This window comes from Fringilla coelebs, assembly GCF_963513975.1.
Source record: "Fringilla coelebs genome assembly, chromosome: 39".
Taxonomy (NCBI): domain Eukaryota; kingdom Metazoa; phylum Chordata; class Aves; order Passeriformes; family Fringillidae; genus Fringilla; species Fringilla coelebs.
Window position 1 is genome coordinate 30,822 of NC_140065.1, and position 23,366 is coordinate 54,187.

Genomic DNA, 23,366 nt, shown 5'->3' on the forward strand with positions numbered 1-23,366 from the left:
AAAAAATTGGGAAATCTTTGGTGGAATCTCCAAAAATTGGGAAATCGTCGGTGGAATCCCCAAAAATTGGGAGATCTTTGGTGGAATCCCAAAAATTGGGAGATCTTTGGTGGAATCCCAAAAAATTGGGAGATCGTCGGTGGAATCTCCAAAAATTGGGAGATCTTTGGTGGAATCTCCAAAAATTGGGAGATCCTTGGTGGAATCACCAAAAATTGGGAGATCTTTGGTGGAATCTCCAAAAATTGGGAGATCCTCGGTGGAATCAAAAAAAATTGGGAAATCCTTGGTGGAATCTCCAAAAATTGGGAGATCTTTGGTGGAATCACAAAAAATTGGGAGACCCTTGGTGGAATCACCAAAAATTGGGAGATCCTCGGTCGATTCGTCAACGTTGGCCGAGAATCGACGACTCCACGAGGAATCCCCAAAAATTGGGAAATCTTTGGATGAATCCCAAAAAATTGGGAGATCTTTGGATGAATCCCAAAAAATTGGGAGATCTTTGGATGAATCCCAAAAATCCTGCTCAGAATGTGGAAAAACCTTTGGAGATCCTTCAACGTTGGCCAAACATCAACGGATTCATGAGGAATCCCAAAAAATTGGGAAATCTTTGGTGAAATCCCAAGAAATTGGGAAATTCTTGGATGAATCCCAAAAAATTGGGAAATCTTTGGATGAATCCCAAAAATCCTGCTCAGAATGTGGAAAAACCTTTGGAGATCCTTCAACGTTGGCCAAACATCAACGGATTCATGAGGAATCCCAAAAAATTGGGAAATCTTTGGTGAAATCCCAAGAAATTGGGAAATTCTTGGATGAATCCCAAAAAATTGGGAAATCTTTGGATGAATCCCAAAAATCCTGCTCAGAATGTGGGAAAACCTTTGGGGATCCCTCAACGTTGGCCAAGCATCGACGGCTCCACGATTCCGGCCGGAATTCCGGGATCGGATCCCGACACCGGAATCCCGGAGAGGAGAAAATGCCAGAAGGGTGAAAAAAGCAAAAAAAAAAAGGAAAATTTGGGAATTTTTTCCGTAGTTTTTTTGGGGGTAGGGTAGAGTAGGAAAAAGTAGGGGTAGAAATGGTAAAAATTAAAAAAAATTGGAATTTTTTTGGTTTTTATCCGTGAAAATTAAAAATTAATTTGGAGGAAATCCTGGAATTTTTTGGGGTGGGTTTGGAATTTTTTTGGGATTTGGGGAGGGGGGGGAAAAATTCCCTAAATTTGGAGGTTTTGAAGAAAATTGGGAATTCTGTAATTTATTGTATTTATTGAAGGAAATCCCAAAATTAGAGAAAAAAAAAAAAGGATTTGATCCCAAAAATTTTCTTGGATTGTGGGGGTGGGAAAAAGGGGGAAAAAAAAAAATGGGAATTTTTTTTCCTGGAGGTTTTTTTTGGGAATTTTCATCTTCGTTTGTAATGTGAATAAAAAATAGATTTAGGAAGGAATTCCTGGGATTTTTTTATTCTTGGAGGTGAAATGGGGGGAAAATTGGGAATAATCCCTGGGAAAATCGGGAATTTTGGGGGTGTTTGGGGGATTTTTGGGGGAATTTTGGGGAATTTTGGGGGATTTGGGGGGAATTTTGGGGGATTTTGGGGAATTTTGGGGGATTTTGGGGGGAATTTTGGGGGATTTTTTGGGGGATTTTGGGGGAGATCTTGGGGTGTTTTTGGGGGGAGTTTGGGAATTTTTTTGGGAATTTTTTGGGGGCATTTTTGGAATTTTTTGGGGCATCCTTTGGGAATTTTTTATGGGCGAATCTTTGGGGATTTTTATTTTTTATTTTTTTATATCTTGGGGGATTTTTGGGGGGGAATTTTTTGGGGATTCTTTGGGGATTTGGGGAATTTTGGGGGGAATTTTGGGGGAATTTTGGGGGAATTTTTTGGGGGAATTTGGGGGGAATTTTTGGGGGGAATTTTGGGGGATTTTGGGGGGAATTTTGGGGGGAATTTTTTTGGGGAATTTTTTTGGGGAATTTTTGGGGGGATTTTGGGGGAATTTGGGGCGGAATTTTGGGGGGGAATTTTTTGGGGAGAATTTTTGGGGCAAATCCTTGGGAAAGTTTTTTGGAGGAGGGGGAGGAAGAAGAGGAGGAGGAGGGGGAGGAAGAAGAGGAGAGGGGGGAGAGGGAAGAGGAGGAAGAGGAGGAGAAATAAGGGAGGAAGGAGGGGGAGAGGAGGAGGGGGAGGAAGAGCGGGAGGGGGAGAGGAGGAGGAGGAGGGGGAGGAAGAGCGGGAGGGGGAGAGGGAGGAGGGAGGGGAGAGGAGGAGGAGGAAGAGGAGGGGGAGGAGGAAGAGGGAGGGAGGAGGAGGAGGAGGGAAGGGGGAGGAAGAGGAGGAGGAGGGAAGGGGGAGGGAGGAGAAGGAGGGAAGGGGGAGGAAAAGGAGGAGGAGGAGGAGGGGGAGGAGGAAGAGGAGGAGGAGGAGGAAGAGGAGGAGGAGGAGGAGGGAAGGGGGAGAGGGAGGAGGCGGCGGCTCCTCTGTATCCGGGTCACGCCGGGAGCCGCCTCCAGCGGGACCGGGACCGGGACTGGGAGCGGGATCGGAGCGGGAACGGGACCGGGATCGGGATTAGAACCGGGTCGGGATCGGGATCGGGATCGGAGCGGGAACGCGACCGGGATCGGGATTAGAACTGGGTCGGGATTGGGAGCGGGATCGGGAGCGGGATTAGAACCGGGTCGGGAGCGGGATCGCGACAGGGACCGGGAGCGGGACTGGGAGCGGGATCGGAGCGGGAACGGGACCGGGATCGGGATTAGAACCGGGGCAGGATCGGAGCGGGAACGGGACCGGGATCGGGATTAGAACCGGGTCGGGATCGGAGCGGGAACGGGACCGGGATCGGGATTAGAACCGGGTCGGGATCGGAGCGGGATCGGGTCGGGATCGGGATTAGAACCGGGTCGGGATCGGGACCGGGAGCGGGATCAGGTCGAGAACGGGACCGGGAGTGGGACCGGGAGCGGGAATGGGATCGGAGCGGGATCTGGATTAGAACCGGGACAGGAACGGGACCGGGAGTGGGAGTGGGATCGGAGTGGGAACGGGTCGGGATCGGGATTAGAACCAGGTCGGGAACGGGATTGGGACCGGGACCGGGACCGGGATCGGAGTAGGAACGAGATTGGGTCGGGATTGGGATTAGAACCGGGTCGGGAACGGGAGCGGGATCGGGTCCGGAACGGGATTAGAACCAGGTTGGGAATGGGACTGGGACCAGGAGCGAGAGCGGGAATGGGATCGGAGCGGGATCGGGATTAGAACCGGATCGGGAACGGGTCCGAATCGGGATTAGAGCCAGGTCGGGAACGGGGCCAGGAGCGGGATTGGAGCAGGAACGAGATCGGGTCCGGATCGGGATTAGAACCGGGTCAGGAATGGGACCGGGACGGGGAGTGGGATCGGGAATGGGATCGGAGCGGGATCGGGATTAGAACCGGATCGGGACTGGGAGTGGGATGGGAACGGGATCAGGATCGGAGCGGGAATGAGATCGGGTCGGGATCGGGATTAGAACCGGGGCGGGAGTGGGAGCGGGACCGGGACTGGGAGCGGAATCAGGTCAGGATCGGGATTTAAACCGGGTCAGGATTGGGATCAGGATTCAAACCAGGTCGGGAGCGGGATTGGGACCGGGACCAGGACCGGGATCGAGCCGGGACCAGGACCAGGAGATGGATCGGGATCGGGATCAGGATCAGAACCGGGAGCGGGATTGGGATCAGGAGAGGGATCGGGATCAGGAGCAGGATTGGGATCGGGATTAGAGCCAGGTCGGGAACGGGGCCAGGAGAGGGATCGGGATCAGGATTAGGTCGGGATCGGGATCAGGATTGGGTCTGGGATCTGGACCAGGGTCGGGATCGGGTCCAGTTTGGGATCAGGATCAGGATTAGAACCGGGTCGGGACTGTAAGCAGAATCAGGATCAGGATCAGGATCAGGATCTGGACCAGGACCGGGGTCGGGATCGAGTCTGGGATCAGGATCGGGATTAGAACCGGGTCGGGACTGGGAGAGAATCAGGATTGGAATCGGGTCTGGGATTGGGATCAGGTCGGGATTGGGATCAGGATTGGGTTGGGATCGGGATCAGGATCAGGTCCGGGATCTGGACCAGGGTCGGGATCGGGTCTGGGATCAGGATCGGGATTAGAACCGGGTCAGGATTGGGAGTGGAATCAGGATCGGGATCTGGATCAGGATCAGGTTGGGATTGGGATCAGGATTGGGTCCGGTTTGGCATCAGGATCAGGATTAGAACCAGGTTGGGATCGGGATCAGGATCAGGTTGGGATCAGGATCGGGTCAGGATCGGGATCAGGTCCAGGATCTGGACCAGGACCGGGGTTGGGATCGGGTCCGGTTTGGGATCAGGATCGGGATTAGAACCAGGTTGGGATCGGGATCAGGATCAGGTTGGGATCAGGATCGGGTCAGGATCGGGATCAGGTCCAGGATCTGACGAGGATTTTGGGGATTTTTGGGAATTTTTCAGGCTCGGATTTGGAATTTTGGGGTGAAGATGCAGGAAAATTACGAGAACGTCATTTCCTTGGGTAAGAGCATCCCCAAAAATTTGGGAATTTTGGGAAATTTTGGGAATTTTTGGGGCTATTTGAGTGAAGAATTTTGGGGGGGAAAGGGAAATTTGGGGATTTTTTGGGGGAGAGAATTTCAGGATTTTTTTAGGGAATATTTTTAATATTTTTTAATATTTTAATTTTAATATTTTAAAATGTAAATATTTCAAATTTCATGTTAATATCTTAATTTTAATATTTGAAATGTTGGCTTAATTTAAAATATTTTAATTAACATTTTAATCATTTAAATTTTAATAATTTTGATGTTTTAATATTTTAATTTTTTAAAAAAATTTTTTTTGGGGTGGGAATTTTGGGAATTCCCTAAGGAACAAATTTGGGAATTTTGGGAATTTTTGGGAGCTCCTGGGACAAAATTTTGGAGAATTTTTGGGATTTTTTGGGGAAGGAATTCTTGAGGCAAAACCCCAAAAATTTTAAATTTTAGGAACCCCCAAATTCCCACCTGGAGTTTTCCTGCCTCAGTTTCCCCTTATAAAAAAAAAAATCACCAAAATTTGCCCAAAATTTGGGAGTTTCACCCCAAAACGGAGCCGGGGTGGGGAAAGAAAATCTGAAAATTCTCAAAATTCACCAAATTCACCGAAATTCCCAAATTTTTCCCCAAAAAGCCGAGGAGATCGCCATCAGCTGGCCGCGGATCACCGCCTTCGCCGAATCGCACCGGAGACGCGGCCTCGGCGCCGGTGAGTCAACGGGGCTTGGCCAACAAGGGGTTGGACTCTTCCAGTTGGCCAACACAACCCGAAGAGGGTTTGGGCTCTTCCAGTTGGCCAAGCCAACCAAGACCTTGGTTGGTCAACCCAGTCAAGGGTTGGGCTCTTCCAGTTGGGTCAACCCAACCATGAATGGGTTGGACTCTTCCAGTTGGCCAACACAACCCAAAGAGGGTTTGGGCTCTTCCAGTTGGCCAAGCCAACCATGAATGGGTTGGACTCTTCCAGTTGGCCAACGCAACCGAGACCTTGTTTGGTCAACCCAGTCAAGGGTTGGACTCTTCCAGTTGGGTCAACCCAACCATGAATGGGTTGGACTCTTCCAGTTGGGTCAACCCAACCATGAATGGGTTGGGCTCTTCCAGTTGGCCAAGCCAACCAAGACCTTGTTTGGTCAACCCAGTCAAGGGTTGGGCTCTCCCAGTTGGCCAAGCCTACCATGAGTGGGTTGGGCTCTTCCAGTTGGCCAACACAACCCAAAGAGGGTTTGGGCTCTTCCAGTTGGCCAAGCCAACCATGAATGGGTTGGACTCTTCCAGTTGGCCAACGCAACCGAGACCTTGTTTGGTCAACCCAGTCAAGGGTTGGACTCTTCCAGTTGGGTCAACCCAACCATGAATGGGTTGGACTCTTCCAGTTGGGTCAACCCAACCTAGAGAAGGTTTGGCTGTTCTGGTTGGTCAACCCAACCTAAGAATGGGTTTGGCCAAGCCAACCAAGACCTTGGTCGGTCAACCCACTCAAGGTTGGACTCTTCCAGTTGGGTCAACCCAACCATGAATGAGTTGAACTCTTCCATTTTTTTCACCATTTTTGCCCCATTTTTTTCCCTCCGCAGCCGCCGAATCCGAGGGCGACCAACCCCGCCCATCCCCCCCCGCCGGCTCCGCCCCCTCCTACACAAGGAGGGGCGGGGCTTGAAGGGGCGGGGCCTGAAGGGGCGGGGCCTGAAGGGGCGGGGCCGGAGCTGCGTCGGCAGCTGGGGCTGATCCTGCAGGCGGCCGGGCGGAGCCGGGTGGAGAAGATGCTGCGGGAGTTGGTGCGGGAGCAGGGCCGGGCCGGGCGGCGCCGGAACCGCCCCAGGGCGGCCAAGGAGGGCGGTGAGTCTGGAAAAATAAATGTTTTCCCCAAAAAAAAAAATTTCCCAAAAAAAATTCCCAAAAAAATGGGGTTTTCCTGAAGAATTTCCTAAAAAAATGGGGTTTTTCCCCCCAAAAATGGCGGTTTTGGGAATTTTGGGGTCGTTGGATCCATGGCCAAGGTCAACGGTCAATCCCAACCCAACCCTTGGAATTCCATGAAATATTTGGGGGTTTTTTTGGGAATTTTGGGGTTGATGGATCCATGGCCAAAGTCAACAGTCAACCCCAACCCAACCCATGGAATTCCATGGAAAAATTTGGCATTTTTTGGGGTCGAGAGATCCATGGCCAAGGCCAATGATCAAGATCAACCCAACCCATGGAATCCATGGAAGAGTTTTGGGGTTTGTTGGGAATTTTGGGGTCGATGGATCCATGGCCAAGGCCAATGATCAAGATCAACCCAACCCATGGAATCCATTGAAAAATTGGACATTTCTTGGGGTTGACAGATTCATGGCCAAGGTCAATGGTCAAGATCAACCCAACCCATGGAATCCATGGAAAAATTTGACTTGGGGTCAACGAATCCATGGCCAAGGCCAATGATCAAGGTCAACCCAACCCATGGAATCCATGGAAAAATTTGGTACTTCATTAATTTTAATCCATTTCCTCCCATCCCCCCCCAGGCAGCACCCCCGAAGACGACCCCACCCCTCCAACCACCCAAGCCCCACCCCCACCTCAACCCCCACCCGACCCCACCCCCCCGGCCACCCCGAAGACCCAAAACTGCTCGGAATGCGCCGAATCCTCCTCCTCCACCAAACCCCGCCGCCGCTCCGAGCGCTGCCGGCGCTGCCAGGCCGACAAACCTCACCGCTGCGCCGACTGCGGCAAAGGCTTCAGCCGCGGCTCCAACCTGGCGCAGCACCGCCGCATCCACACCGGCGAGCGGCCGCACCGCTGCGGCGACTGCGGCAAGGGATTCATCCAACGCTCCGACCTGGAGCGCCACCGGCGCGTCCACACCGGCGAGCGGCCCTACGGCTGCTCCGACTGCGGCAAACGCTTCAGCGTCAGCTCCCACCTGGATCGGCACCGCCGCATCCACGCCGGCGGGCCGGGACCGCCGGAAACGCCGCGTGGAAAAGCCAAATCTTCGACGCCGGCGGTGCTGGCGGAATCGGCGCCGTTTGGTTGCGGCGATTGCGGGAAAAGCTTCGGGCAGCGCTCGGCGTTGGCGAAACACCGCAAAACTCACACGGGCGAGCGGCCGCACCGCTGCGGCGACTGCGGCAAGAGTTTCAGCCGCGGCTCCAACCTGACGCAGCACCGCCGCATCCACACCGGCGAGCGCCCCTTCGCCTGCGGCGACTGCGGCAAAGGGTTCATCCAACGCTCCGACCTGGAGCGCCACCAGCGCGTCCACACCGGCGAGCGGCCGTACTCGTGCGGAGAGTGCGGGAAGAGTTTCAGCGTCAGCTCCCACCTGGATCGGCACCGGAAGATCCACGCGGCCGAACGCGCCTCGTACCGCTGCCCGGAGCACCTGGCCGGGTTTTTGGCGGCTCACCGGCACGGGAGGCTCTTCCAGTGCGGGCAGTGCGGGCGGTGTTTCGGTCAAGGCGCGGCGTTGTTGAAGCATCAACGCTCTCACGGCGTCGGCGTTGCCGCCGGTTCGGCGTCGCCGAAATGCGTGGATTGCGGGAAGAGCGGCCGGGGGTTGTGCCAGGATTGCGGGCGTCAAGCGGAGGCGGCGCCGGAAAAACCCTACAAGTGCCAGGAATGCGGGAAAAGCTTCGGGCAACGCTCGGCCTTGGTGAAACACCGGCGCATCCACACCGGAGAGAAACCCTACAAATGCCAAGATTGCTCCAAAGGGTTCATCCAAAAATCCGATTTGACCATCCACCGGCGGATGCACACGGGGGAGAAACCCTACGAGTGCCGCGAGTGCGGGAAGTGTTTCAGCGTCTCCTCCAACCTCTTGACGCACCAGAGGACGCACCTGGGGGAAAAACCCTTCCAGTGCTCCGAGTGCGGCAAGAGTTTCATCCAACGCTCCGAGCTCACCATCCACCGGCGCGTCCACACCGGCGAGAAGCCCTACGAGTGCCGCGAGTGCGGGAAGCGCTTCAGCCGCAGCTCGCACCTCAACCGGCACCGGCGCACCCACGCCGGCAAAGGCGGCGCCGCCTCCTCTTCCTCCTCCTCCTCTTCCTCTTCCTCCTTCTCTTCTTCTTCCTCTTTCACTTCCTCCACCTTCTCTTCTTCCTCCTCCTTCCCGGCCTTCCCGGGCTCCTCGGCCGTGCCGGCGCCGTTGGAGCTGCCCTGGGCGTTGGCGTTGCCGGGCCGGGCGTTCCCGGGGTTTCCGGTGGGTAATTAATGGGAGGTGGTTAATTAGGGGTTGGTTGGGTGATTAAAGGGGGGGGATGGGGGAATCTCACGGCGCTGGGGGATTCCCGGCGTTCCCGGCGCTCAACTGGGGTTGGCCAACCCAACACCAACCTTGGCTTGGTCCCATTCAATTCTCATGGCCAATTAACAATCTCTAATTAATTAGGATTGAATCCATTCATTAATTAGGCGGGGAGATGAGGATTTCCCATCATTCCATGGTTCCGGGGGGTTCCCAGTGCTCCCAGTGCCCAACTGGGCTTGGCCAACCCAACACCCAACCTTGGATTGCCCCCATTCCCTTCTCATGGCCAATTAACGATCCCTAATTAATTAGGATTGAATCCATTCATTAATTAGGCAGGGAGATGAGGATTTCCCATCATTCCATGGTTCCGATGGGTTCCCAGTGCTCCCAGTGCCCAACTGGGCTTGGCCAACCCAACACCCAACCTTGGCTTGGTCCCATTGAAATCTGATAGCCAATTAACGATCTCTAATTAATTAGGGGTGAATCCATTCATTAATTAAATGGGAACATGGGGATTTCCCATCATTCCATGGTCCCAGTCAGTTCCCGGCGTTCCCAGTGCTCCCAGTGCCCAACTGGGCTTGGCCAACCCAACACCCAACCTTGGCTTGGTCCCATTGAATTCTCATGGCCAATTAACGATCCCTAATTAATTAGGGGTTCATTAACTCATTAATTAATTGGGGAGATGAGGATTTCCCATCATTCCATGGTTTCAGTCAGTTCCCGGCATTCCCAGTGCTCCCAGTGCCCAACTGGGCTTGGCCAACCCAACACCCAACCTTGGATTGCCCCCATTCCATTCTCATGGCCAATTAACAATCTCTAATTAATTAGAGGTGGTTCTATTCATTAATTAAATGGGAACATGAGGAATTCCCATCATTCCATGATGCTGGGGGGTTCCCGGCATTCCCAGTGCTCCCAGTGCCCAACTGGAGTCAAGGATCCATCCCTGGGTTTGGTCCCAACTCGTCCCGTGGCTAATTAACGATCTCTAATTAATTAGGGATTCATAAATTCAATAATTAGGTGGGGAGATGAGGATTTCCCAGCATTCCCAGCATTCCCAGTGCTCCCAGTGCCCAACTGGGCGTGGCCAACCCAACACCCAACCTTGGCTTGGTCCCATTCAATTCTCCTGGCTAATTAACGATCTCTAATTAATTAGGGGATGGTTAATTGGCTCATTAATGACCTGAGGGGGAATTCTCATCATTCCCAGTGCTCCCAGTGCCCAACTGGGCTTGGCCAACCCAACACTGGGGAATCTTCCCAACCTTCCTGTTCCTGAATTTGGGGAAAAAAACCCAAAATTTTGGGAAAAACACAAAAAATTGGGAAAAAAAATCCCAAAAAAAGGAAAAAAATTCCCAAAAATTGGGAAAAAACACTCAAAAATTGGGGAAAAAATAGAAAATATTGGGGAAAAAATAGAAAATTTTGGGGGAAATATCAAAATTTGGGAAAAACCTCGAAATTCCGAGAAAGAAACTCCAAAACTGGGGAAAAAAACTTTAAAAAATTGGGAAAATTTTAAGAATTTGGGGAAAAAATTTCAAAGTTTGGGGGGAAAAACTCAAAATTTGGGGTAAAAATTAAAATTTAGGGGAAAAAAATCAGGATTTGGGGAAAAAAAAGCCAAATATGGGTGATGAATTCAACCAAATGTGGGTTTGGATGGAAAAATTGGATTTTCTTTTGGATTTTTTTGGTTTTTTTCCCCAAAAAATGGGAGCGAAGTCGAGCTTTTTTTACCTTTTTTTTCTTGTTTTTTAATGAAAATTTGAATTTTTTGGGTTTTTTTGTTACTTTTGTGACTTTGTATTTTCTGTGTCGGGTCAATAAAAATCCGACTCGGGCTGAAAATGCCCCAAAAATTGGAATTTTCTCATGATTTTCTATAAAAATTTCGGGATAAAATGACCAAAAAATTGGAATTTTCTCCATAATTTTCCCCCCCATTCCGACCTCAAGAAATTCCAAGAAAGACGCAACCGCCGTTAATTAATTCAATTGACGAGTTTAATTAATTAGAATATTAAATACCCCCCCAAAATGGAATCACAATAAATAATCCAGAGGTAATTAACGAATAAATAATTAATAAATAGTAGCAAATAAATAAGGATAAATAATAAAAAAAGGACAAATAAATAATAATAAATAACATAGAAATAATTATTAGAAATAATTAATTAATAAATTCAGCAGCCACAGGCGCTGAAGCTGAGGTAGAGGTGACCTCGTTAATTAAAAACCTCGTTAACGAAGCCATCCTGACCACGCCCCTTTCCAGTGCTCCCAGTGCCAAACTGGGATCGGGCAGCCACAAAATTCCAACATGGGGCTTGTTCCCACCTTAATTGGGAGCTAATTAACGAGCTGGGTCATTAATTAGCGCTTAATTAACCAGCTAATTAATTAGGGAATGGCAAAACCCCATGACTCCGCCCCTTTCCAGTCCTCCCAGTTCCAAACTGGGATCGTCCAACATCGATTCGGTTTCTTCCAACCCAAATTAAGGTGGAGCTCTTCCACATTAATTAACGACCTCGTTAATTAATCCAAGAGGGCGTGGCGTGGCGCCACCCCCAGGTTGAGGTGGGTGGGGGGGATCCTTCAGCGCGTCCTGGCGCCACCAGGGGGCGACAGAGGAGGTGACAAAGGAGGTGACACCGACCACGAGGGGCAGGAGCCACCCATGGGTGCCACCTCCGCCGTCCCACTGGAATTCCAGGCGGGAATTTGGGGTCCCTCTGGAATCGGGGGGGTCCCCAGGGGTGTCCTCGTCCCCGCCGAGGTGACATCGGGGACGTCCCCGGGCGCGTTGTAGATTTGGGTGCCCACCACGGCCAGCAGGAGGAGCAGGAGTCGCTTGGCGGCGCTGGGTTCTTCCGAGGGGAGGGGGCGACGCACCTGGAAAAATTCCGAGATCAGGGATCATCAGGGTGGGGGAAGTTTCTGGAATTTTTTGGAAATTTCACGGTGGGAAAAGTGGCGGAGGTGGGATTAGAGGCGGGGAAGGGGGGGGAGGGGAACCCATCCAAGGGGTGACCTGGGCGGAGCCTGCTTAGCTTCACAAAAGGTTTGGGGGAGTTAACCCTCCCTAGGGTTAATAATATCAATTTTGGGGCAAATAATTCCCAATTTTGGATAAAATTCTCTCTGTTCTGAGGGAAAAAAAATCCGGTAAAGGGAAAAAATTCCATTTTTAGGGAAAAAAACCCTTTTCTGGGTAAGGCTGGGGAACCCATCCAAGGGGTGACCTGGGCAGACCCTGCTTAGCTTCACAAAAGGTTTGGGGGAGTTAACAATATCAATTTTGGGGCAAATTAATCCCATTTAGGGGCAAATAATTCCCAATATGGGATAAAATTCCCTCTGTTCTGGGGGAAAATAAATTCCATTTTTAGGGAAAAAAACCCTTTTCTGGGTAAGGCTGGGGAACCCATCCAAGGGGTGATCTGGGAGGACCCTGCTTAGCTTCACAAAAGGTTTGGGGGAGTTAACCCTCCCTAGGGTTAATAATATCAATTTTGGGGCAAATTAATCCCATTTAGGGGCAAATAATTCCCAAAATGGGATAAAATTCCCTCTGTTCTGGGGGAAAATAAATTCCATTTTTAGGGGAAAAAACCCTTTTCTGGGTAAGCCTGGGGAACCCATCCAAGGGGTGACCCTGGCAGATCCTGCTTAGCTTCACAAAAGGTTTCCGGGAGTTAACCCTCCCTGGGGTTAATAATAGCAATTTTGGGGCAAATTAATCCCATATTGGGATAAATTTCCTCTTTTGGGAGAAAAGCGATCCATTTTTGGAGAAAAAAAGTGTTTTTTTGGGGTGAATAATCTTGTAGCCAGGTTGGGGAACCCATCCAAGGGGTGACCCTGGTAGATCCTGCTTAGCTTCACAAAGGGTTTGGGGGAGTTAACCCTCCCTGGGGTTAATAATATTAATTTTGGGGCAAATTAATCCCATTTAGGGGCAAATAATTCCCAATCTGGGATAAAATTCCCTCAATTGGGAGGGAAAATGAATTCCATTAAGGGGAAAAAATTCCATTTTTAGAGAAAAGAGCCCCTTTCTGGGTAAGGCTGGGCAACCCATCCAAGGGGTGACCTTGCCTGACCCTGCTTAGCTTTACAAAGGGTTTGGGGGAATTAATGCCCCTTGGGGTAAATAATTCCAATTTTGGGGCAAATAATTCTGATTTTGGGGTAAATAATTCCCATTTATAGATAAAATTCCGTTTGCTTTGGGAGAAAATAATGCTTTTTTGGGGAAAAAAAGTCCCTTTTTTGGGGTAAATATACCCCTAGTCCAGTAGGGGAACCCATCCAAGGGGTGAGCCCGGTGGACCCTGCTTAGCTTCCCAAATGGTTTGGGAGAATTAACCCCCCTGGGGCAAATTATTTGGGGCAAATAATTCAGTATTTCGAGCAAATAAATCCCATTTTGGGATAAAATTCCCTTTTTGGGGGGGGTAAATTGATCCATTTTTTGGGGGGAAAAAAGTCCCTTCTAGTTCAGGTTGGGGAACCCATCCAAGGGGTGACCCTGCCTGACCCTGCTTAGCTTCACAAAGGGTTTGGGGGAATTAATGCCGCTTGGGGTAAATAATTCCAATTTTGGGAAAAATAATTCTGATTTGGGGGTAAATAATTCCCATTTTTGGATAAAATCCCGTTTGCTTTGGGAGAAAATAATGCATTTTTGAGGAAAAAAGTCCTTTTTTTGGGGTAAATATTCCCCAAGTCCAGTCGGGGAACCCATCCAAGGGGTGATCCTGGCCGACCTTGCTTAGCTTCCCAAATGGTTTGGGAGAATTAACCCCCCCTGGGGCAAATAATTCCAATTTTAGGGCAAATAATTCCCATTCTGGGATAAAAAATTCTTTCTTTTGGAGCAAATAAATCCCAGCCTGGAGCAGGGAGGGGCCCAAATCCTTCCCCGAGGGCGCCAGGAAAGATTGAGTCAGAGCGGAGGGGGGTGGAAGTGACTCAGCCTCCCCCACCCCTCCGGGAAATGAGGCAAAGTTCAGATTCCGGTCGGGAAATTCCAGAAATTTGGGATTTGGGAGGGGTTTTGAGGGGATCTATAGGGGTTTGGACGGGATCTATAGGGGTTTTGGGGGGTATGGGGGGTATAGGGGGCTTAGGGAGGGGGAGTTGGGGGGGTTAGGGCGAGTCTGGGGGAGTTAAGGACGAGTTTGGGGGGTTTAGGTCGAATTTGGGGAAGTTCAGGACGACTTTGGGGGGTTTAGGTCGAATTTGGGGGGATTTAGGGCAAATTCGGGGAAGTTTAGGACGAGTTTAGGGCAATTCAGGAGGAATCTGGAGGAGTTTAGGACGAGTTTCAGGAGTTTGGGGCAAATTTGGGGAAGTTTAGGACGAGTTTGGGGGGGGTTAGGACGAGTCTGGGAAGTTTAGGACGAGATTGGGGGGGTTTCGAGCAAATTCGGGGAAGTTTAGGGAGGTTTAGGGCAGATTTGAGAGGGTTCAGGGCCGTTTTGAGGGGGAACAAGGCGAGTTTGTGAAATGCGGGGCAAATTTTAGAAATTCGAGGGAAGTTTGGGATAAATTTTATAATTTTGGGGCGAATTTCAGCGAGTTCAGGGGGGTTTAGACGAGGCTATAAGCGACATCTGATATCTATAGGGGATATAAGGGATAAAAGATGAACCAAACCACCCCAAAACCTCCAAATTTAAGTAAAACCTCCCAAAAAAAAAAAAAAAAAAAAAACCAAAAAATCCATCCCATACTCACAGCGGGCGGATAAAGAACGCGCCGATGACGCCGCCGAGGCCTGGAGGGGCCGGGGGGCGGCGGGAGGGGTTCGAAGGTGAAGTGACGAGGTGGGGACGGTGCCACCCCTTTGGGGACACCCTCGAGATGTCCCCAAACCCGTCCAGGACACCTCGAGGTGGCCGCGACAGCCGCGACCATCGACATGACGGAAATGGAAATGCCGGGATTCGAACCCGCGGCCTCGGGGTTATAACAGAACTGAAGGGGGCGGAAGCCACGCCCACGACGCGATTTGATTGGTGGAGAAGGGAAGGGGGCGGGGTTTATGGGTGGCCACGCCCACTCGGCGAGGAGTTGTGGAAATTCCCGATTTTTGAGTCATTTCCGGGGAAAAATTTGGGAATTTTGGGGGGAAAACCCGGGAATTTTATGGGGAAAATCACGGGAATGGTGGAGGGGAAAATGGGAATTTTTTGGGAGGAATTTATGGGAAAAAAATCGATTTTTTAGGGGAAAAAAAGGGAATTTTGGGGGGAAAAAATGGGATTTTTTGGGAAGAAAAGGGAATTTTTTGAGGGGAAATCACGGGAATTATGGAGGGAAAAATTGGGATTTTTTGGAAAGGGGAAAGAGGAAATTTTGGGGGAGAAAAGGGAATTTTTTAGGGAAAAATTGGGATTTTTTGGGGGGAAAATTGGGAATTTTATGGGGAAAGGATTCATTTAAATAAATTGAAATTTGAATTTTTTTTATTGAGGTTTATTGGAAGAAATGCAGCGAAATGAAAATTTTTTTATTGAATTGGCACCAAAAGATGAAAAAAAAATTTAAAATGGAGAAAAAAATTAAAAATTAAAAAATAAAACCCCAAATTAAAAATAAAAAAGTCCCAAAAAGGCTCCAAAAATTGGGAAAAAAATGAATTTAAAAGCTCCAAAAAAGCCTCAAAAAATCTCAAAAAAAGGAGAAAAAAAAGCCTCAAAAAAGCCAAAATATTTCCCAAAAAAGGCTCCAAAATTTAAAATAAAAGTTCCAAAAAAGCCCCAAAATTTCGGATTTTTGCTCCAATTTTGGTCCCTCGGCGGCCTCGAGCTGAAGGGGAGGAAGGAGAGACCCCAAAATGTCACAAAATGCAGAAAATTGATCCCAAAATTCCAAATTTCACCTCAAAATTTATCCCAAAATCCCCAAAATTTCAAATTTCAGCCCAAAATTCATCCAAAATCCCAAATTTAGCCCCCAAAATCCCAAATTTAATCCCAAAATTCTAAATTTCACCAAATTTTACCCAAAAATCCCAAAAATTCACCCCAAAAGTATCAAATTTATTCCCAAAAATCCAATTTGATCCCAAAAATTCCAAATTTCACCCCAAAATGCCCCAAAATTCCAAAATTTCACCCAAAAATCCCAAATTTCAACCCAAAAAACCAAATTTATTCCTCAAATTCCAAATTTCACCCCAAAAATCCCAAATTTTAGCTCAAAAAATGCCCCAAAATTCCAGATTTCCCCCAAAATCTCAGATTTATTCCCAAAAATACCCAAATTTCACCCTAAAATTCATCCAAAATTCCCCCAAATCCCAAATTTTATCCCAAAAATCCCCAAAATTCACAACTCATCCCGAAATATCCCAAATTTAATCCACCAAAATCCCCAAAATTCCAAAATCCCAAATTTTATCCCAAAAAATCCCCAAAATTCTGAAATTTCACCCCCAAATTCATCCAAAAATTCTCCCCAAATCCCAAATTTCATCCCAAAATTTCCAAATTATCCCCAAATATCCCAAATTTAATTTCCCCAAATCTCAAAAATTCCCAAAAAATCCCAAATTTAATCCCTAAATTCCAAATTTCACCCAAAAATTCCCCCAAAATCCCAAATTTCACCCAAAAAATTCCCCAAATTCCCCCCAAAATCCCAAAATTCCCCAAATTTAATCCCCACAAATTCCAAATTTCACCCCAAAAATCCCAAGTCACCAAAAAATTCCCCAAAAATCCCAAATTTTAACCCCAAAATCCCCCCAAAATCCCAAATGTAATCCCAAAATTCCAAACTTCATCCCCAAAATGCCCAAAAATCCCCAAATTTAACCTCAAAATTCCAAACTTATTTCCCGAAATCCCAAATTTCACCCCAAAATTCCCCCAAAATCCCAAATTTCACCCCAAGTTCCCCAAATTCCCCCTAAAATCCAGAAAATTCCCCCAAAATTCCCCAATTTCATCCCAAAAATCCCAAATGTAATCCCCAAATTCCAAATTTCACCCCAAAATCCCAAATTTCATCCCCAAAAAAACCCAAAATCCCAAATTTTAACCGAAAATCCCAAATTTTATCCCAAAAATTTCAAATTTTAACCCCAGAATCCCAAAATTTAACCCCAAAATCCCAAATTTCCCCCAAAAAATTCCCCAAATTCCCCCAAAAAATCCCCAAAAATTCTCAAATTTCCCCCCAAAATCCCAAAATATCCCCAAAAATTCCCAATTTCTGCCCCATTTGGGTGTCGGGCTCCGTTCCCGGGGTTGTTCCCGTGGGAATTCCGGGAATTTTCCCCAATTTTTTGGGAATTCTGTCCCAATTTTCTGCCTCCGGTTCTTACGTGGAGGGGCCACGGGGAGACCCCCACGCCTTTGGGGGAGGGGCCCTGAAATTCCTAAAACATTCCCAAAAAATTCCCAAAACAATTCCCTAAAATTCCCTGAAATTCCCCCCAAAAAATCCCAAAAATTAAAAGAAAAAAATTCCCTAAAATTCCCCAAAAATTCCCCCCAAATTCCAAAAAAATTCCCTAAAATTCCCCCCAAAATTCCCAAAAAAATTAAAAAAAAATTCCCTAAAATTCCCCCCAAAATTCCAAAAAAAATTCCCTGAAATTCCCCCCCCAAAAAATCCCAAAAATTAAAAGAAAAAAATTTCCTAAAATTCCCCCCAATTAAAAAAAATTCCCTGAAATTCCCCAAAATTCCCTAAAAATTTCCTAAAATTCCCTGAAATTCCCCCTCCCAAAAATCCCAAAAATTAAAAGAAAAAATTCCCTAAAATTCCCCCCAAAATTCCCTAAAATTAAAAAAAAAACCCCAAAATTTCACAAAAAATTCCCCTAAAATTCCCTCCCAAAAATCCCAAAAATTAAAAGAAAAAAATTCCCTAAAATTCCCCAAAAATTCCCCCCAAATTCCAAAAAAATTCCCTAAAATTCCCCCCAAAATTCCAAAAAAAATTCCCCAAAATTCCCCCCCAAATCCCCAAAATTAAAAGAAAAAAATTCCCTAAAATTCCCCCCAAAAATTAAAAAAATAATCCCAAAAATTCCCCCCAAAATGCACCAAAAATTCCCTAAAATTCCCAAAAAATCCCTAAAATTTCCCAAAAAAAAGCTTCAAAAATTCCCTAAAATTCCCCCAAAATTTCCTAAAATTTCACCAAAAATCCCCCCCCAAAATTAAAAAAAAAATCCCAAAATTTCCCTAAAATTCCCCTAAAAAATCCCAAAAATTAAAAGAAAAAAATTCCCCAAAATTCCCTAAAATTTCACCCAAAAAATTCCCCAAAAAATTCCCTAAAATTCCCCCAAAAATTCCACCAAAAATTCCCTAAAATTCCCTGAAATTCCCCCCCAAAAATCCCAAAAATTAAAAGAAAAAAATTCCCAAAAATTCCCCCAAAATTCCCTAAAATTCCCAAAAACTTCCCCCCAAAATTAAAAAAAAATCTCCCAAAATTCCACCAAAAATTCCCTAAAATTAAAAAAAAAAACCTAAAATTTCCCCCCCAAATTTCCTAAAATTTCACCAAAAATTCCCTAAAATTTCCCCTCCAAATTAAAAAAAAATTCCACAAATTCTCCCCCAAAAAATCCCAAAAATTAAAAGAAAAAAAATAAAAAAAAAAACCCCAAAAATCCCACCAAAATTCCACAAAAAAAAATCCCAGAAAATTTTTTAAAAATCCCTAAAATTCCCTAAAATTCCACCAAAAATTCCCAAAAAATTCCACCAAAAATTCCCCCCAAAATTCCCTAAAATTCCAAAAAAAACCCCTAAAATTCCCCCCCAAAAAATCCCTAAAATTCCCCCAAATTTCCCCAAAAAATTCCCTAAAATTCCCCAAAATTCCCATTTTTTCCCCCCAAAATTCCCGGATTTTCCCCCTTACCTGGGCTGGGATCTGCGGCTTCGGCCGGAGGCGCTCGGGCTTTTCTATAGGGGATTTTCTATAGGGGACCAGGGGTTTTCTATAGGGGAATTCAGGATTTTCCATAGGGGATTTCCTATAGGGGATTTGGGGGTTTTCTATAGGGGATTTGGGGTCTTCTATAAGGGATTTGGGGTTTTCCATAGGGGATTTTCTATAGGGGATCTGGGGGTTTTCTATAGGGGATTTGGAGTTTTCTATATGGGATTTTCTATAGGGGACCAGGGGTTTTCCATAGGGGATTTGGGGTTTTATATAAGGATTTTCTATAGGGGATTCGGGGTTTTCCATAGGGCATTTGGGGTTTTCTATAGGCAATTTTCTATAGGGGATCTGGAGTTTTCCATAGGGGAATTTGGGATTTCCTATAAGGGAGTTTAGGATTTTCCATAGGGGATTGGGAGTTTTCTATACGGGATTTTCTATAGGGGAATTTGGGGTTTTCTATAGGCAATTTCCTATAGGGGATCTGGAGTTTTCCATAGGGGAATTTGGCATTTTCTATAGGGGAATTCACGCTTTCCCATAGGGGATTTGGAGTTTTCTATAGGGGATTTTCTATAGGGAAATTCAAGATTTTCCATAGGGGATTTTGGGTTTTCTATAGGCAATTTTCTATAGGGGATTTGGGACCCCCTATGGAGGATGTGGGATTTTCTATAGGGGCATTTCCATAGGGGAACTCAGGATTTTCTATAGTTCCCCTATAGAATGCATAGGACCCCTCTAGGATCCCCTATAGAATGTACAAGACCCCTCTAGGATCCCCTATAGAATGCCTATGACCCCTACAGGATCCCCTATAGGGTATGTAGGGGCTGGGGCCGTGGTGGATCCCCTATAGAATATACAGGACCCCTCCAGGATCCCCTATAGAATGTATATGACCCCTATAGAATGTACAGGACCCCTCTAGGATCCTCTATAGAATGTACAGGACCCCTCTAGGATCCCCTATAGAATGTATAGGACCCCTCTAGGATCCCTATAGAATGTATATGACCCCTCTAGGATCCCCTATAGAATGCCTATGACCCCTCTAGGATCCCCTATAGAATGTATAGGACCCCTCTAGGATCCCCTATAGGATGCATAGGGGCCGGGGCCATGGTGGATCCCCTATAGAATCTATATGAAACCTCCAGGATCCCCTATAGAATGTACAGGATCCCTGTAGGATCCCCTATAGAATCTATATGACCCCTCTAGGATCCCCTATAGAATGTACAGGACCCCTCCAGGATCCCTATAGAATACATAGGACCCCCTCTAGGATCCCCTATAGGGTGTGTAGGGGCCGGGGCCGTGGTGGATCCCCTATAGAATCTATATGACCTCTCCAGGATCCCCTATAGAATACATAGGATAGGATCCCCCATAGGGTGTGTAGGGGCCGGCGTGTGCCGGGGCCGTGCCGGATGCCCTGCAGGGTCCCCTATAGGACAGGGTCCCCTATGGGATCCATACGGCCCCGGCCGTAGGTGACCCCGGCCTTGCTGTGGCCTCGGCCCCCGGGGGCAGCGCACGGGACAGCGCCCCCCGCTGGGGAGCAGGGCCTATGGAGCACCTATAGATCCCCTATGGATTGCTCAGGGATCCCCTATGGATCCCCTATGGGAGCCCCTATGGATCCCTTATAGATCCCCTATGGAATCGTTCAGGGGACCTGTGGGAGCCCCTATGGATCCTTATAGATCCCCTATGGATCATCTATGGATCCCCTATGGGGCCCCTTATAGATCCCCTATGGATCCCCTATAGATCCCTTATAGATCCCCTATAGATCCCCTATGGGAGCCCAATGGATTCCCCACGGATCCCCTATGGGGCCCCCATGGATCCCCTATGGGGCCCCAATGGATCCCCTATGGGAGCCCCTATAGATCCCCCATGGATCCCCTATGGGAGCCCCTGTGGATCCCTTATAGATCCCCTATGGATCCCCAAAGGATGCCCCATGGATCCCTTATAGATCCCCTATGGGAGCCCCTATAGATCCCCCATGGATCCCCTATAGATCCCCTATGGGAGCCCAATGGATTCCCCATGGATCCCCTATGGGGCCCCAATGGATCCCCTATGGGAGCCCCTATGGATCCCCTATAGATCCCCTATGGGACCCCAAAGGATTCCCCATGGATCCCCTATGGGAGCCCCTATGGATCCCCTATAGATCCCCCATGGATCCCCCATGGGACCCCAAAGGATCCCCTATGGGACCCCAAAGGATTCCCCACAGATCCCCTATGGGAGCCCCTATGGATCCCCTATAGATCCCCCATGGATCCCCTATAGATCCCCTATGGGACCCCAAAGGATTCCCCACAGATCCCCTATGGATCCCATATAGATCCCCTATGGGGCCCCAATGGATCCCCTATAGATCCCCTATGGGACCCCAAAGGATTCCCCACGGATCCCCTATAGATCCCCTATAGGACCCCAAAGGATTCCCCATGGATCCCCCATGGATCCCTCTATAGATCCCCTATAGAATCCTACAGCTCCCCCCACCAAAGGATCCCAGGGAGGGGCTGGGCGGCACCTATAGAGCCCCTATAGAGCCCCAGTGTCCCCTATAGAATCCCAATGTCCCATATAGGACCCCTGAACCCCCCCAAAGTCACCAACCCCCCCTATAGAGCCCCTATAGAATCCCACTGCCCCCTATAGAACCCATAACCCCCCCATAGACCCCCCACATCCCCTATAGAACCCCATTTTCCCCTATAGATCCCATACCCCCCCCACATAGGACCCATATAGGACCCCCAATCCCCCCCAAATCCCTTTAACCCCCCCCATAGAGCCCCAACATCCCCTATAGATCCCATAACCCCTCCCCCCTGTCCCCTATAGACCCCATAAGCTCCCCCAGACCCCCCCCCAAAGCCCCCTATAGAACACAAACCCTCCCAAATCCCCTATAGCTCCCCCCAAAAAATCCCCTATAGCCCCCATAGGTCCCTCCAAGTCCCCTATAGACCCCTCCAATCCCCCCTATAGGTCCCATATAGGGTCCACCCCCCCCAAAAAGTCCCCTATAGACCCCTTAAATCCCCCCCTATAGATCCCATATAGGGTCCACCCCCTCCAAAGTCCCCTATAGCCCCCATAGGTCCCATATAGGGCCCAACCCCCTCCCCCTCAAATCCCCTATAGAACCCTTAAATCCCCCCCTATAGGTCCCATATAGGGCCCAATCCCCCCCCCGCCAAAAAATCCCTTATAGCCCCCATAGGTCCCATATAGGGCCCAACCCCCCCAAAAAAAAGTCCCCTATAGATCCCATAGGTCCCATATAGGGCTCAATCTCCCCCCCCAAAAAGTCCCCTATAGATCCCATAGGTCCCATATAGGGCCCAACCCCCCCCCCAAAAAGTCCCCTATAGATCCCATAGGTCCCATATAGGGCCCAATCCCCCCCCCCAAAAAAGTCCCCTATAGATCCCATAGGTCCCATATAGGGCCCAATCCCCCCCCCCAAAAAGTCCCCTATAGATCCCATAGGTCCCATATAGGGCCCAACCCCCCCCCAAAAAAGTCCCCTATAGATCCCATAGGTCCCATATAGGGCCCAACCCCCCCCCCCAAAAAGTCCCCTATAGATCCCATAGGTCCCATATAGGGCCCAACCGCCCCACCCCCTCCCCTATAGACCCCAAATCCCCTCCCCCTCCCCAAAGTCCCCTATAGCCCCCATAGGTTCCGGATATCCCCAGAAACCACTCCGGATATTCCCCAAATCCCCCGCCCTATAGATCTCCTATAGAACCCCTATAGATCACCCTCCCCCCTCCATAGGTACCATCGAACACCCCCCTCCCCACCCCCCTCCCTTCCCCTCCCCCCCAACCCTCCATAAGTTCCGGATATCCCCAAAAACCACTCCGGATATCCCCAAAAGTCCCCCCTTATAGATCCCATACACATCCCCCTATGGATCCCATACAGATCCCCTATAGATCCCATCCAGGCCCCACACACCCTCTCGCCCACCCCGCCCCCCCAACATTCCATACCCCCCTCAAACCCATTGAAACCCCCCTCGGGAGCCTTTTCAGAAGCCCCCAGCCCCATTTGAAACCCCAAACCGCCCCCTATAGAGCCCCTATAGCCTCCATACGTCCCCTCCCTGCTCGCCCTCAGCCGCCTCTAAAATGGCGGCCGCCACCTCCCCCTCACGGCAGCGAAGCCACGCCCCCCGGGCGCCGACACCTCTGATTGGCTGCGTTTACCTTAGCGACAGCGCTGATTGGTTGAGAGGGGCGGAAGGCGGGGTTTAGTCGTCAGGGGGGAGTGGGCGGGGTTTTGGCGGGAAGGGGGCGGGATTATAGCAGATGATTGACGTGAGGGGTCCCCGCTATGGGGCGGGGTTATGTAAATGAGTGGGCGTGGTCTTATGATGGAGAAAGGTGGAGACGCCGCTAATAATTAATGATATCGGGGGGGATAATGGCTAATTAGCGCTAATTAATGGGTAATTATGGCTAATAACCGGGTAATAATGGTTAATTATCGTTAATTAATGGGGTAATAATAATTAT

The 23,366-nt window shown here is 48.7% G+C and overlaps 2 protein-coding genes across 2 annotated transcripts; one reads left to right on the top strand and one right to left on the bottom strand.

The window, feature by feature from the left end:
• Window positions 1–4,545: 4,545 nt before the first annotated feature.
• On the top strand, window positions 4,546–8,817 carry LOC311164858 (uncharacterized protein; the record flags this gene model as incomplete). Its single annotated transcript, XM_084224493.1, has 4 exons — window positions 4,546–4,579; window positions 5,239–5,420; window positions 6,182–6,443; window positions 7,118–8,817. The coding sequence occupies 4 exons, from the start codon at window positions 4,546–4,548 to the stop codon at window positions 8,815–8,817; spliced, it is 2,178 nt and encodes a 725-aa protein (XP_084080619.1).
• Window positions 8,818–8,994: 177 nt separating this feature from the next.
• Window positions 8,995–14,813, bottom strand: IER3 (immediate early response 3). Its single transcript, XM_084224515.1, has 2 exons — window positions 14,629–14,813; window positions 8,995–11,778 (listed from the first exon to the last, which is right to left on the bottom strand). The coding sequence occupies exons 1-2, from the start codon at window positions 14,806–14,808 to the stop codon at window positions 11,482–11,484; spliced, it is 477 nt and encodes a 158-aa protein (XP_084080641.1). The 5' UTR covers window positions 14,809–14,813; the 3' UTR covers window positions 8,995–11,481.
• Between the last annotated feature and the right edge of the window lie 8,553 nt (window positions 14,814–23,366).

What these genes read in the sequence shown, in the direction of transcription:
- IER3 (XM_084224515.1), bottom strand. Translation starts at nt 14,808, where the DNA reads ATGGTCGCGGCTGTCGCGGCCACCTCGAGGTGTCCTGGACGGGTTTGG. An exon ending in GCGTTCTTTATCCGCCCGCT is followed by an intron (nt 11,779 to 14,628) that starts GTGAGTATGGGA and finishes GAATTTTTCCAG; the next exon opens with GTGCGTCGCCCCCTCCCCTC.